The 16,303-nt window shown below is 40.5% G+C and overlaps 1 protein-coding gene across 4 annotated transcripts in view; it reads right to left on the bottom strand.

Annotated features, from left to right (window-relative positions):
• The window catches only part of LOC114648893 (eukaryotic translation initiation factor 4E type 2-like), a 93,149-nt gene that overhangs the window by 61,601 nt on the left and 15,245 nt on the right, over window positions 1–16,303 (bottom strand). For 2 of the 4 annotated variants that reach the window (XM_028798201.2, XM_051924094.1), the window contains exon 2: window positions 1,593–1,683. The exons of the other annotated variants lie outside the window; for them this stretch is intronic. In XM_028798201.2, coding sequence (XP_028654034.2) covers window positions 1,593–1,683 — 91 coding nt within the window. The remainder of the gene's footprint in view (window positions 1–1,592; window positions 1,684–16,303) is intronic. 4 annotated transcript variants of the gene reach the window in all.

Genomic DNA, 16,303 nt, shown 5'->3' with positions numbered 1-16,303 from the left:
AAGAAAATGCTGTACCTGCAGCCTAAGATGATATCCCACTTTCGACACTACAACACTGAGTGCCCACTGATAAATGTGTCCTTCAATTAGCCATCCTGATGCTTGGTGGGGATTGTAGTCCAGTGTCACCACTGGTTTTTAGGTTGTTCCTCTCAATTACAACCCCTCTTCCCGTAACAAAATATAGCCTTAATTTTAAGTTGGACCAATGGATAAGCACATGCAAATTTTTGTGAAAGTCCATTAAGCCGTCATTGTATGATTAGCAACAAACAAATAGAACAACAAATGGAATACAATTTTATTTATATAGATATGTGTGGGAACTACAAGTGTCTTGGATACAAAAAGTGAATATGAATTGAAAATATCACAGCCTGTATAGTCAAGTCCTCAAAAAGTAAATATGATGGATCAAAGGCTCCTGTTATAGGGGAAAGTGTGGTGTTTCAAACCTTTTTAACTGATTTGAGTGACTACTGCAAGAACAAAACTACTGCAAAGATATGGGAAATGGTACTTGTCTGAATCATCTATTCTGCACCTCAGTGGCAAAACTTGCATTAAACAGGCTCCTAGTCTCTTGACTCAAAATGAGTCAGAAATGGAGTATGTGGCAAGTGGCTGGGGGTGGCACCCAGCCGGGATGCCCGGAAGGACAGGAGGAGGGATTGCACCTCCTCCAGACCATGAGGGGGCGACTGCCCTGGTGTCTTTGGGAACCAAGGGAACTGAGCATGGAAGCTCAACCCTATAGGGGCCCGTGGTCACCGCCAGGAGGCGCCCCAATGATTGAGGAGCCCTAGCCCTCAGCACTTCCACCACACCCGGAAGTGCTGGGGGGAAGAAGACTACATTGGGGAGTGCCGGCAAAAGCTTATCAGGAGACACCTGGAGCACGTCCGGGTAGGTATAAAAGTCTTGTTGGAGAGGAGTGGAGGTGGCCTGAAGAAAGAGGCATTGGTTAAAGGCCTGGACTTTTGGGGGAGTTGTTTGGGGTTGTGTGCACTGTCGTAAATAGTAAATTATGTATAATAAACGTGTGTGGGTTGAACCATCGCTGTCCGCCTGTCTGTGTCTGGGCCAGCTTCCACAAGTAAAACTACAGTCCTATCACAAATAACACCACAAGTAAATCTACAGGAAACTAAGCAACCACTCCCTATAACACTGTAATCTGGTAATTACAGGACATTAATTCAGTCCATCATATCTGTATGTTGATTTGCTTCTTTTCAACATTTAAACATGCAAGCTGACTTGTGACCAAAATAAACCTTCCATCTCAAAATATTCAGCTAATAAACTTGGATGTGGCTTGGAAACATTCTTTAATATATAGTGGCTCTAGTTAGTGAAATGAAAGATTTACAATTGCAGTTTTCAGTATTTATACATTTTATGTATAGCTATTTTACTACTAGATAACTGGCATTTAATATTCTGCACCTGATAAGTAACTTTAGTTTCAAATACCACATTTCGATTATATTAGGCTGGTTCAAATCAAATTAAGGGAAAAAACACACTCTTCAAGTTTAAATGTATTCAGGAATGAAAGAAATAAAATTAGAAAAAAGAAACCAGAGTACCTTTCTCTTGGCGTTATTCTCCTTCTCACATTTCTCCGTCTCTTTTTGTGGAGTAGGGTCATCATGATCACCACTATCATCATCTTTTAAACTAAAACAAAATGTCACAACAAAAAAATGTGTAAGTAAATATGCCATAGTACTAACTTTTCTAACAGATCAATATATATAAAATTGGCTTTCTCATTCACACAATGAAACAACTCACAATGTTAAATATTCAAAATTTGTGGAAAAACTATTCAAACATGCATGAACAGGTTTAACATTCAAGAAAACATATTTTTTGTTTCTCTTCATTATAAGCTTAGAAGAGGAACATGAAAAAGTAATATGCAAGAATGAGCATGCATTCCAGATGTGTCCCAAACATATTTCAAAGGTGTAAACTTCTTAGGCTGGTTCAAATCAAAGTAAAATGGAAAAGAAAAAAATAGACTTCAAGTTTAAATGTTATTAGTTTGTAATCTTGCTGTGTACAATGAATAAAAAGGTCAAATATTACAAACTATAATATTAAACAAAAATTTATAAAAACATGTATTGCTCTCCTAGCTTTCTGCTGAATCTCTCTCTTGTAGAGCACAGAACACAGTAACATAGATAGTGTTTTTAACACCACTTAAAAATAAACATAGCAGGACAAAAAAGATAAACACATATTTAAATCATTATGTAAGAGTACATACAAAACGTTACAGGTGATAATGTAGAGTTTCACAGCTAAAACTATTTCAAACTGCACCCTTTTAAAATAGAAAAAGGTTTTTCAGTGGGAATTATTTTGTACATGCCATGTATTTACCATCAATATTAAAACATGTTCACCACACATCTCACTAAATATGACAAGTGAATCTATTTATAATGTTATCTATATTGCACTTTACGATGCTATTTATTAAGGAACAGTTTCTAAAATCAATTCATAATATAAAGCAAACATAAAGTGCCATAATTAAGGTACCTCACATTAAACATCTAAATAGTAATGCAGTGATGGTTGTTTTGTATTAATGATAAAAAAAAAAATGTCCACATTGAGATTTATCAGACATGTTATCTTAATCATAGTGATGGAGTCAGTCTTTTTCTAACCCACTTAGCTACCAGGGGTTCTCAGCTACCATAGGGTGCAAGACAGGAACAAACACTGGACTAGTCTATAGGAGGGCAAATTTTTTTATCACCAATCCACCTAACCTGCATGTCTTCAGACTGTGGGAGGAAACCAGAGTACCTGAAGGAAACCCACACAGACAAGGGGAGAAAATGCAAACTCCAATCAAGGAGGACCCAAGGCAGAAACCTTGGTCTCCTTACTGCAAGGCACCAGTGCCACCACTGCCCCACCATGCTGCCTAGGGATGGAGTGATCTGTGAAATCCAATATTTATGACTGTGTGCTGGGGAAAAATCAGGAGTGCCTGGTAAAAACCTATGCTGACAGAGAAAGAACATGCAAACGCTATACAGACAATGCTGTTTCCATCATCAGACTGCAGCACCTACCATACTGGTAACATTAGCAAAAAAAAAAAAAAAATTAGTCACAGAAAATCACTCAAGAGTATATGAACCAGCATTCAACAGGATATGCTGACGTTTCAGTACAGTTCACATTTATGCCTTTGAAATTAAAATATTACTAAAAGTTGTGTTCATATTTAAAACATCAAAATTGTTCTCAAGTTTCTTAATGTTAAAAAAACAATATCTTTTCACTCTGTAATGGCCTGCACCTACTGATAGGATTTTCATTTTCTACTAGACAAAGAGCCCGTTTCGACAACGTAAGATGAAACGGGCACGAGTTTGTGTCAGCAGTGTATGAAGAACAAATGAGAAGGAACTAAGAAGTTGTTTTGTAATGATTGTAGTCCGCTTTACTCATTACTGTACAGGCTTGTACTGTTAGTTGATGAATTTTCCAGGCCTATAGTATAATATTGAATGATGAATGTTCCAGTACAATATGGAATAGTAATAAGTATAAGCACCACAAACCTGATATAGGTGTATTGAACGAATGTGTAATTGAATCAGAATGCGTAATTAGGCCTCGAGCTGTAGTCGAAATCACCTTTCAGGCCTCTAGAGCTTTAATCGAAGTCGCCTTTCTCTTTGAATTTTTGCGGCCGTAAATCCGCCGCCTGCCACAATGTTGGGGCTGGATGTTGGTCTCATAAGGTTTTTCAGGCAGCTGCGCAGAAGGCGACTGCACATTCGGCTTCGGACGTGCACAGAAGGCGACTGCGCATTCGGCTTCGGACGGACGTGAGTGAGTGAGGAGGCAGACGAATTATGTATTAAGATTGGAGTACTTTATTGTAATCTTGTTTGAAACAAAAATTGAAAATAAAATAAATGTATTCCCTTTAATAAAAATTAAAAAGTGTCTGTGTATCTATGTGTCTGTCTGCTTGCTATGTCTATCATTCCAACAGATAGTGAATAGTAAACACTTTTATTAATAAAATGAATTGCATTGGTCATTCCATCACATGGCACATGAAACATTTGTAGTAATGTATTTTATTACAAATATGTGCCACCTGTTGGAACGGCAATGCATTAGATGCTGCACTACAAGTGTTAACGCTGAGGTCTATATTGATTACTTACATTTCAACCTATCTTAAACTGATGGCACAGCTAGTGTTAAATAAAAAGTTAATTAAAAAAATGAAATAGCACTGCTTTATGCCTAATGTTCCATACTAATTCAATGCTGCTCCATCGAGCACAACTCTGCAAGAAGTGTCAGAAACTAACAAAATAAAAACTTGCATAATTCTGTCACCACAAAAGCATAGGTGCAATAATTTCCCCTAACTAATTTATAAAATAAAACATTTAAAACAATCTAGACAATTAAAGGCCATTCAGCCTAACAAGGCTCGCCAGTCCTATCCACTTAATTCATCTTAAAAAAAAAAAAAAACCACAAACAAAATCTGGGTTTGAAAGTCCCTAAAGTCTTATTGTCTACCACACTACTTTGTAGATTATTCCAAGTGTCTATTGCTCTCTGTGTAAAGAAAAAGTTCCTAATGTTTGTGCTAAACTTACCTTTAACAAGTTTCAAAATGTGCCCCCATGTTCTTGATGAACCCATTTTAAAGTAACAGTCTTGATCCTCTGTATTAATTTTCTTCATAATTTTAAGCACTTCAATCATGTCACCTCTTAATCTTCTTTCGTTTGAACAGAAAAGGCTCAGCTATTTTAATTTTTCTTCATAATTCATCTCCTGTAGCCCTGGATTCAACCTAGTCGCTTTTCTATGTACTTTTTCTAGAGCTGCTGTCCTTATAGTAGTCTGGAGACCAAAACTACAAACAGTACTCCAGAGAAGGCCTCACCACTGCATTATGAAGCTTGAGCATAACCTCCTTGAACTTGTACTCTATACATCATGCTACATAACCTAACATCCTGTTAGTCTTCTTAATGGCTTCTGAATACTGTCTCAAAGTATCCTAAATTCTTCTCATAAGGTGTACTCTTGATTTTCAGACCTCCCATTCAATATTCAAACACAATATTTTTACTTCCTACATGGAATACTTGAAATTTAATGTCAGTAAGTGTAATCTGCCACAAATCTGTCCAAGCTTATATGCTGTCCAAGTCACTCTATAATCCATGCATCCATCCATCCATCCTCTTCCGCTTATCCGAGACCGGGTCACAGGGGCAGCAGTTTGAGCAGAGATGCCCAGACTTCCCTCTCCCCGGCCACTTCTTCTAGCTCTTCCGGGAGAATCCCAAGGCGTTCCCAAGCCAGCCGAGAGACATAGTCCCTCCCACGTGTCCTGGGTCTTCCCCAGGGCCTCCTCCCGGTTAGACGTGCCCGGAACACCTCACCAAGGAGGCGTCCTGGAGGCATCCTGATCAGATGCCCGAGCCACCTCATCTGACTCCTCTCGATGCGGAGGAGCAGTGGCTCTACTGTGAGCCCATCCCGGATGACTGAGCTTCTCACCCTATATTTAAGGGAAAGCCCAGACACCCTACGGAGGAAACTCATTTCAGCCACTTGTATTTGTGATCTCATTCTTTCGGTCACTACCCACTACGACCATAGGTGAGGGTAGAAACGTAGATCAACTGGTAAATTGAGAGCTTTGCCTTGCGGCTCAGCTCCTTTTTCGCCACGACAGACCGATGCAGAGCCTGCATCACTGCGGATGCCGCACCGATCCGCCTGTCGATCTCCCACTCTATTCTTCCCTCACTCGTGAACAAGATCCCGAGATACTTGAACTCCTCCACTTGGGGCAGGATCTCGCTCCCAACCCTGAGAGGGCATTCCACCCTTTTTCGGCTGAGGACCATGGTCTCGGATTTGGAGGTGCCGATTCCCATCCCAGCCGCTTCACACTGAGAGAGCTGAAGATCACTGCCTGATGAAGCAAACAGGACAACATCATATGCAAAAAGCAGTGACCCAATCCTGAGTCCACCAAACCGGACCCCCTCAAAGCCCTGGCTGCGCCTAGAAATTCTGTCTATAAAAGTTATGATCAGAATCGGTGACAAAGGGCAGCCCTGGCGGAGTCCAACTCTTACTGGAAATGGGTTCGGCTTACTGCAGGTAATGCGGACCAAGCTCTGACACAGATTGTACAGAGACCGAACAGCCCTTATCAGGGGGTCCGGTACCCCATACTCTCGGAGTACCCTCCACAGGATTCCCCAAGGGACACGGTCGAACGCCTTTTCCAAGTCCACAAAACACATGTAGACTGGTTGGGCAAACTCCCATGCACCCTCCAGGACCTTGCTAAGGGTGTAGAGCTGGTCCACTGTTCCGCGACCAGGACGAAAACCACACTGTTCCTCCTGAATCCGAGGTTCGACTATCCGATGGACCCTCCTCTCCAGGACCCCCGAATAGACTTTTCCAGGGAGGCTGAGGAGTGTGATCCCTCTGTAGTTTGAACACACCCTCTGGTCCCCCTTCTTAAAGAGGGGGACCACCAAACCAGTCTGCCAATCCAGAGGCACTGTCCCTGATGTCCATGTGATGTTGCAGAGGCGTGTCAACCAAGACAGTCCTACAACATCCAGAGCCTTGAGGAACTCCGGGTATATCTGATCCACCCCCGGGGCCCTGCCACCAAGGAGTTTTTTGACCACCTCAGTGATCTCAGTCCCAGATATGGGGGAGCTCACCTCCGAGTCCCCAGGCTCTGCTTCCTCATTGGAAGGCATGTTAGTGGGATTGAGAAGGTCTTCGATGTACTCCCCCCACCGACCCACAACGTCCCGAGTCCAGGTCAGCAGTACACCATCCCTACCATATACAGTGTTGACACTGCACCGCTTCCCCCTCCTGAGACGCCGGATGGTGGACCAGAAGCGCCTGGAATACGTCTAAAAGTCGTTCTCCATGGCCTCCCCAAACTCCTCCCATGCCAGAGTTTTTGCCTCAGCAACCACCAAACCCTCTATAATGACTTAACGAATTCCAGATTATCTGCCAATCCACCTATCTTCGTATCATCTGCAAACTTAACCAGCCGGTTACTTATATTCCTATCCAACTCATTCATATAAATTTTAAAAATAGCAGCGGACCTAGCACTGACCAATATAGAAGACCACTCCTAACATCAGCCAATTTTGATAATGTTCCTCGCACCATCACCCTCTGCTTCCTGTGTCTGAGCCAATTCTGCACCCACCCTGAACTCTCACTTCTTTTAGTTTGATGCTCAACCTCTCATGTGGTACCTTATCAAATGTTTTCTGAAAGTGCAGATAAATAATTATTATATGCTCCATTTCTATATCATCGTTCTGTTGCTTCCTCACAGAATTCCAGCATTTTGGTAAAATGTGACCTCCCCTCTTCTGAACCATGCTAACTGTTCAGAAAATCTTCTGTACTTGCCATGTGCTGCTCAATCTTTTCCTTAATAATTTCTTCCATTAATTTTCTGTGATGCACATTAAGGTTATTGGTATATACTTGCTTGGATCTAAACAGGATAGTATTTACCATTTTACAGTCCTTCGAATTTCCCCAGGGCACAGTGACGTCATAAAAATGTGCATCAAGAGTTTACATATGAACTCACTTACCTCCTTGAGTACTCGAGGGTAAATATCTGGTTCTGGTTATTTGTTTGATTTCAGCCTATGTAATCTGAGCAGTTCTTCTCCCTCTACAATTTCTGTATCACTCAGTAACTCCTTGTTAGTCCCATTTAGCACTGGGAGGTTATCCACTTCCTCACTTGTGAAAACCTCAGAAAAATGCTAGAGCATCCGCTATGTCACGGTCTGTATCTTTTAATTCCCCTTTACCATTCCTGATGCACTTCACCTCCTCCTTGACTGATCTTTTAACATTGAAAGAATCTCTTTGGGTCATATTTCACCTTATCTGCTATACTTCTCTCTGTCATTTAGCCTACCTTATATCTTTCTTAATGGTTGCCCTCATGTTCTCATATATCCAACAGTTCACTTTGAGTTTTTAGTCTTATATGCCTTAAACAGAGCAGTTTGTTCCTTTGCAGCTTCTTTTTTTAAACTCTTCATTAACCCATTGCAGAGTTTAAGTTTCCTTTTAATTCCAAATTTAGGTATGTACCAGTCCTGTATTACATATAAAACATTTTTAAACCTGTTCTACTGCTCCTCGACTGTCTCCACACTTAAAAGCTTATCCTAGTCCATCCTCCTTAGACATTGCCGCATCTGCTCAAAATCTGCCCTGTGAAAGTTAAAACAGTTTCAGTCTTTGCATCCACACTCCTCAAAAACACTGAGAATTGTATTACAGTATGCTCACTTGACCATACTGCTCCAGTCACCTTTACATCCTCAATTCTGTCCTGATTACTACAAAATACTAAATCTAGGGTGCTTAAACATACTGTGTTAAACAACAGTCATTATTTACTTCTATTTCCAATGTTATCCCAGTTAATATTCAGATAATTAAAGTCCCCCATGACTAGAATGTCCCCTTGTAAACCTGCCTTTTTAATATTACTAAAACAATGTGCCTTGAAACTAGTGCTGGGCGGTACGACCAAAATTCTATATCATGGTATTTTTCAAAATTATACCGGTTTCACGGTATTGGAAGGTATTTTTTTCCCATGCACGAGTGGATGTTAACCACATTTTCTACTGCAATTACTGGCTAAGAATAACCTATTCCACTGTCATAAGTTGTATATTGTACAAAAAAAACATTTTAATGTGCACACAAGTATTAATACAGGTTTGCATGGCCCAATAAAGTGATAGTTTTCAAGGGGGTGGCACTAATGAAGAGAAGGAATCACATCGCATGACAGATGCAGTCAACTAATATGCTTCCCCAACACATTGGTGCCCCTCCGGTTTTTTACCCTGCACCAACATTTGAGCCATGTATTAAGCCTTCTAATCTCCTCAATCTTATCTGGACTGACACATGCAGAACTTCAGAAAAGACTAACTGCCTTGTCAGTTCTGCTACTCAGCCTGGCACCTAACTCTTTGAATTTGGATCACAGAACTGACAGACTACCCTTATGCATGTTACTTGTTGCAACATGGACAATGACAACTGGATCCATCCCTGCTCTAGCCAAGAACCTATCCACCCTTCCAGGGAGATCTCCCACCTGTGCCACCAATGAAGATTCTTGGTCTCTGGAGCAAACTTATGCTTCAATCCCTCTAATGATTGAGTCCCCAAATATTACTACCTCCCACTTTCTGGGAACTGGTTTTGAGGTGGGTCTTCATCCCTGCCTACCACCTCCACAAGCACCTGCAAGCAGTTTGACACTTTCAATTCCGGGGTTGATTCCCTCGACAGTGTGTACCCTTTACCATAAGCCTTGTGAACATGACCCACCCTCTCTCTACCTGTCTGGTCTAGAATCTCCTTCCACGCCACCTTATGAGTATACACTCTCGCTCTCTCAAGGACATCTGGGCCAGGTCTGCCAGTTCCCTTACTAAAACAAAGGCCAGCCAACTCCTCCCTCATTTCAGCAACCCTGAGCTCGAGGTTCTGGATCAGCTGGCATCTTCTGCATCCTCTAAAAAGTCCAATATCAAACAGAACTTGCATTATTCAAATTTGAGTTAGGATTGCTAAAACTGCCTTAACTTTTTTTTATTAAAATTAAATGATTTAACTTAAACGTTTTTAGTTTTACCATTTAAGACAAAGAAATTAGATTATAGAACTGCTACAGTTACTTTACACCTTCTGGCCCCTTAAAGTCCTATAATCTTCTCCCTTTCTGACTGATGGCTGTTTGTTCTTATTTGAGGTTGACTTTACACTTCTCTGTCTGTTCTCCTAACTTTGCTCTCCTCTTAATGATTTATCCTTACCTAAACACTCACCACTTGCACTGTTTGTAGTCCTTTGATTATTAATGAACCCTTACGGGGTGGCCCTCTTAACTTTCATGAGCGCTAAGAAATGTTTAAATCTACAAAAGCTGGCTTACTGAATATGCGCTGCTAATTAATTTCTTACTGTCTTTTCTGCTCCTACAGCCCCTTATATGCCCGATTGCCCTAACACTGGGCACCTGCGAATGTAGCAAAGAGCCTTCCATTTATTGCTTTGAAGTCAGCCCCCACTAAGGAATCCTGTGTCACTGATTTTAATTTCATTACAAGACAGGTGAAAAGATCCTTGATAACATTCTCAGTTTCAAGCACATCCCACCCTCATTCTTAGTCACAAAAGTTTATCCAAATACAAGAGAAATAATTTGAAAAGTATGCTGTAACAGCAGAGGTTTGATGAAGCATGGAAATGGAGCCCTACAAATTTAATGCACCTCAATAAGAGGAATGAACCCAAGTGAATACAACTTCTGATTTATCATTATTTTTAAAATACCTATACCTAATCCAAGAAGCACAATCTATTTGCTTGTTGTTCTTTATGTGTGGATTTGTTTGTCAAGCCATAGACTTGAAACGTGACTTTTGATGAGATGTTAATTTCTGAAATAACTTTTGGCCTTGTCCCCAAGGGGTGCAGCAGGGGCTGTTTGGGGGGAGTAAGAGTGAGTGGTGAGAAATACTAGTGTTATTGCTTGACAAACAACACAGATTTTGATAGCCAGCGCAGTTGCCTTTCAGTTAAGAAGTCCAGATTTGATTTTCCTTTTCCACTCACTACACTTGTTATTTAATCAAACATTGTCCTTACAATTTGTGTCTTGGCCCCAAGAGATCCTGGATGGCGCCGCAATGTTTCTGGAGATAATAATTGCATTTGATGTTGCAAAAAAAACGTCATCATTACACCATCATTGAATTTATCCGCCTGCTTGGCGTTACTTTTACGTCGGATTTAAAGCTGTGCAAGTCAAGTTTTTAACATCTAACTTTCGACCTTGCCTGGTGGCCTGGTCAGCGCAATTGCTTAGCAACTCCAAAATTGCCTCAATTTTTATAAGGAAATACAATCACCATTTTTATATGTTAATACAATAATTTCTTTCCTACATTCAAATAACAGTAAAGTTTGGAAATAACATTTAAAAACAACAAGGAAAGCTTCAAAATAGCAAGGAGTCAATAAAAAGGAAAATCTGTCTGTGAACATTGTTGGAAAAAAATACTTTAGCCCTGCACAAAGTAGATGTCTTAAAGGATATGTCAAATTTACAGTTTGTTAGCCCTGAGCATGGGAATGGCGCTACAAAATAAAATGTATTATTTTATTATTAAAATCTATGGAAGGGTTTATAAAGCGAGTTTTAAAGAATTCATCATAAGTATAACTTCTGACTTCAAATGTATCAAACCAAGCCTATGGAGAAAAAAAAAAAAAAGCTTTCATACTTTAAAAAAAAAAAAAAATACTGATTTTCCAATTCCTCCTTTTACAGATTGCAATGTTGGCAGATAATTTTTGGAAGTAAAAATAATTTACCATTATTTATTTCTATTGATAAGCAATGTAAATAAGTTTAAATGGCACATGTGTGAAGAGCACTAGTTTGTGTCCCCCTAAATGACAAGCAATTTCTTTTTAGTTATGTTTATTAAATAGTTAAACAAGATGTTCTTGCAATGAAGATATACTGTACTATAGGCTCCATCTGTATAGATGGCATCACACTACATGATTTCAAGTCACAGAGCATATATCAGTTACTTAACGACCAAAGAGTTCCTCCTTGCCTTGACGATGTTAGATTACATACTAAGGAATCGAAAGGGATGATGGTTAAAACAAATCTCTCATGACTTCTCAGCACAGCTTCAAATTCTCAGTGTATCTCAAGCTCCCCACATTTTTTAGTCTATTAACATCCTACATGACAACACCAGGCTCTGTAAGAATATTTTTCAGGTATGGTAAGTCCAAATGTAATATCAGCCCATCTTTTTCCTTTTTCCAATCTGCTGTGGTATGACAAGTGAGGTACTGGTCAGACAAGTCTCTTCTGTTTTTGCAGTCCAATATAGCTGCTTTCCTTGTAGCCATACAGTACCTTCGGCTGAGTGTTCACGGGTTGAGCTCTTGCACACAGAGGAGCCTATCCTTACGACTTAAGACAAAATTCAAACCAATCTGATTACACTGTAGCTCACCACAGAGTACCATGACCAGTGTCTTGAGGATGTCACACTACAGGTCTACAGTCACAGAAAAGTGCTGCAACTGTCCATAATTCACTATTGTAAATGAAGGCAATGTCTGAAAAATCACTCAAAGTTGTGTAATGTGACACTGATGTAAGTTTCAAACACAATGTGTATATCTTTCAGACACACGGTTTACAATCCAGCACTTTAAGAGGTAACACACTATTGCATACACCATGAAAAAAACACATTTAAAATGAGACATTTGCTTGACCCACATATTTTAAAGGAAATTATACAATCATAAATTAAAAGGCCAGTAATATTTTGCAAAGTATTATGAAATCTTATCTGTAACCCATTTTAACTAATTACTTACTTAATACTTCTTTCAACTACTGCCTATGCTATGCAGAGATTTCACAAGAACTTATACTTCAGTATTAAACCAATGTCAAATAAGTCAGTATACAGTGATCCCTCGCTATATCGCACTTCGCCTTTCGCAGCTTCACTCCATCGCGGATTTTATATGTAAGCATATTTAAATATATATCGCAGATTTTTTGCTGGTTCGCGGATTTCTGCGGACAATGGGTCTTTTAATTTCTGGTACATGCTTCCTCAGTTGGTTTGCCCAGTTGATTTCATACAAGGGATGCTATTGGCAGATGGCTGAGAAGCTACCCAACTTACTTTCTCTCTCTCTTGCGCTGAGTTTCTCTGATCCTGACGTAGGGGGATTGAGCAGGGGGGCTGTTCGCACACCTAGACGATACGGACGCTCGTCTAAAAATGCTGAAAGATTATCTTCACGTTGCTATCTTTTGTGCAGCTGCTTCCTGAAACGACATGCTGAACGGTGCTTCGCATACTTAAAAGCACGAAGGGCACGTATTGATTTTTTTATCTGTCTCTCTCTATCTCTCTCTCTCTCTCTGCTCCTGGCGGAGGGGGTGTGAGCTGCCGCCTTCAACAGCTTTGTGCCGCGGTGCTTCGCATACTTAAAAGCCAAACAGCCCTATTGATTTGTTTGCTAGAGATTGTTTTCTCTATCTATGTGACATTCTGTGCTCCTGACACGCACTCCTTTGAAGAGGAAGATATGTTTGCATTCTTTTAATTGTGAGATGGAACTGTCATCTCTGTCTTGTCATGGAGCACAGTTTAAACTTTTGAAAAAGAGACAAATGTTTGTTTGCAGTGTTTGAATAACGTTCCTGTCTCTTTACAACCTCCTGTGTTTCTGCGCAAATCTGTGACCCAAGCATGACAATATAAAAATAACCATATAAACATATGGTTTCTACTTCGCGGATTTTCTTATTTCGCGGGTGGCTCTGGAACGCAACCCCCGCGATGGAGGAGGGATTACTGTATTGCTAATAAAGAATGGCCAAGATCACTGTGAAGTGTATCAGATATACTAAAGATGATTTAAATTCTCCACAATGTGAAACTGCAAATGTTCCAAACTTGCATTTTCCTTACTTTTATACTTTAAGCAGATAACCTCCCTAAAATTCATGGGCGCTAGGAAGCATCAATCATAAGAGTGCTTAACACTAGAATTCCTGAAGCCTATGAAAAAACTCGTAATCCCAGTCCACCTTAAATCCCTTCACACCTCTATCATCAGCATCTTTTGTTTTGTAAATGCGTCAATCAGCACAAGCAGCCTGCTATCCCATCCCCCGCCTTGATGGAGCTCAGCTTGCAGGCAAAAGTTCTCCCAGCTCAAGCCAAGGCTCCTTATCTGCATGTAATGTGCCTGGAGTTATACAGTAATCCCTCGCTATATCGCGCTTCGCCTTTCGCGGCTTCACTCCATCGCGGATTTTATATGTAAGCATATTTAAATATATATCGCGGATTTTTCGCTGCTTCGCGGGTTTCTGAGGACAATGGGTCTTTTAATTTCTGGTACATGCCTACTCAGTTGGTTTGCCCAGTTGATTTCATACAAGGGACGCTATTGGCAGATGGCTGAGAAGCTACCCAGCTTACTTTTCTCTGTCTCTTGCGCTGACTTTCTCTGATCCTGACGTAGGGGGATTGAGCAGGGGGGCTGTTCGCACACCTAGACGATACTGACGCTCGTCTAAAAATGCTGAAAGATTATCTTCACGTTGCTATCTTTTGTGCAGCTGCTTCCTGAAACGACATGCTGAACGGTGCTTCGCATACTTAAAAGCACGAAGGGCACGTATTGATTTTTTTATCTGTCTCTCTCTATCTCTCTCTCTCTCTGCTCCTGGCGGAGGGGGTGTGAGCTGCCGCCTTCAACAGCTTTGTGCCGCGGTGCTTCGCATACTTAAAAACCAAACAGCCCTATTGATTTGTTTGCTCCTTTGAAGAGGAAGATATGTTTGCATTTTTTTAATTGTGAGACTGAACTGTCATCTCTGTCTTGTCATGGAGCACAGTTGAAACTTTTGAAAAAGAGACAAATGTTTGTTTGCAGTGTTTGAATAACGTTCCTGTCTCTCTACAACCTCCTGTGTTTCTGCGCAAATCTGTGACCCAAGCATGACAATATAAAAATAACCATATAAACATATGGTTTCTACTTCGCGGATTTTCTTATTACGCGGGTGGCTCTGGAACGCAACTCCCGCGATGGAGGAGGGATTACTGTATAAGGTAAATAATACAGTATATCGTTATTTGGAATGCATGCATGTCATGTGTGTTCCATGTCTACAAAGATCTGGTTAAGTGTAGGATGAAAGGAAATGTGAGAAATGCTGAACACATACCTAAAAGTAGAAACTTTTTCCATGTTATACTAATAATGACGAGAAGTGTATAATGTATTACAGTACACCCCGACATTTTGCTGGGGTTACATTCCTAGAGCACCCGCGAATTGTGAAAAAGTGCAAATTTTGGATGTGGTTAAAAAAAATGCCTATTTCTATAGTTTAAACCCAAAATATGCTCCCAAAACACTTTAATTTCAAACTCAGCTGAATACATTACCTAAAAAAAAAAGAATGTAAAGGTAAACCCGTATACTGCACAGTACTGTACTGCTATGTCTCCAGCAGTGCTAGAATGTAAAATACCAATGTTACTGCTATACAGTAATCCCTCCTCCATCGCGGGGGTTGCGTTCCAGAGCCATCCGCGAAGTAGAAACCATATGTTTATATGGTTATTTTTATATTGTCATGCTTGGGTCACAGATTTGCGCAGAAACACAGGAGGTTGTAGAGAGACAGAAACGTTATTCAAACACTGCAAACAAACATTTGTCTCTTTGATGACAGTTCTGTCTCACAATTAAAAGAATGCAAACATATCTTCCTCTTCAAAGGAAACAGAGAGGAAAGCAAACAAATCAATAGGGCTGTTTGTTTTTAAGTATGCGAAGCACCGCCGGTACAAAGCTGTTGAAGGCGGCAGCTCACACCCCCTCCGTCAGGAGCAGGGAGAGAGAGAGAGAGAGAGAGAGAAACAAAGTCAAAAATCAATACATGCCCTTTGAGCTTTTAAGTATGCGAAGCACCGTGCAGCATACTTAAAAGCTGCACACAGAAGGTAGCAACGTGAAGATAATCTTTCAGCATTTTTAGACGAGCGTCCGTATCGTCTAGGTGTGCGAACAGCCCCCCTGCTCACACCCCCTACGTCAGGATCACAGATAGTCAGCGCAAGAGAGAGAGAAAGAAAAGTAAGTTGGGTAGCTTCTCAGCCATCTGCCAATAGCGTCCCTTGTATGAAATCAACTGAGCAAACCAACTGAGGAAGCATGTACCAGAAATTAAAAGACCCATTGTCCTCAGATATCCACGAACCAGCAAAAAATCCGCGATATATATTTAAATATGCTTACATATAAAATCCGCGATAGAGTGAAGCCGCGAAAGGCGAAGCGCGATATAGCGAGGCATCACTGTATGTACTATAATTCATGCAAGCGCATTTTCATTGCCAGAAGCCTTAGAAGGTGCAGGGCGTTTCAATGGCATCTTGGGGCTTTATGCCTTAAACTGCCACATACTTGGGGGTTAATGCATCCCTGGATGGCAAATACTTTTTTGCTGCACTTTAAGTAAACGTCACAATTTGCAAAGAAAAAGTGAAATTTTAATGGAACACATTTTTTTCATGCAAAGAGCATCACA

This window comes from Erpetoichthys calabaricus, chromosome 3, assembly GCF_900747795.2.
Source record: "Erpetoichthys calabaricus chromosome 3, fErpCal1.3, whole genome shotgun sequence".
NCBI classification, from domain to species: Eukaryota; Metazoa; Chordata; class Cladistia; order Polypteriformes; family Polypteridae; genus Erpetoichthys; species Erpetoichthys calabaricus.
This window is presented reverse-complemented; position numbering and strand designations above follow the sequence as displayed.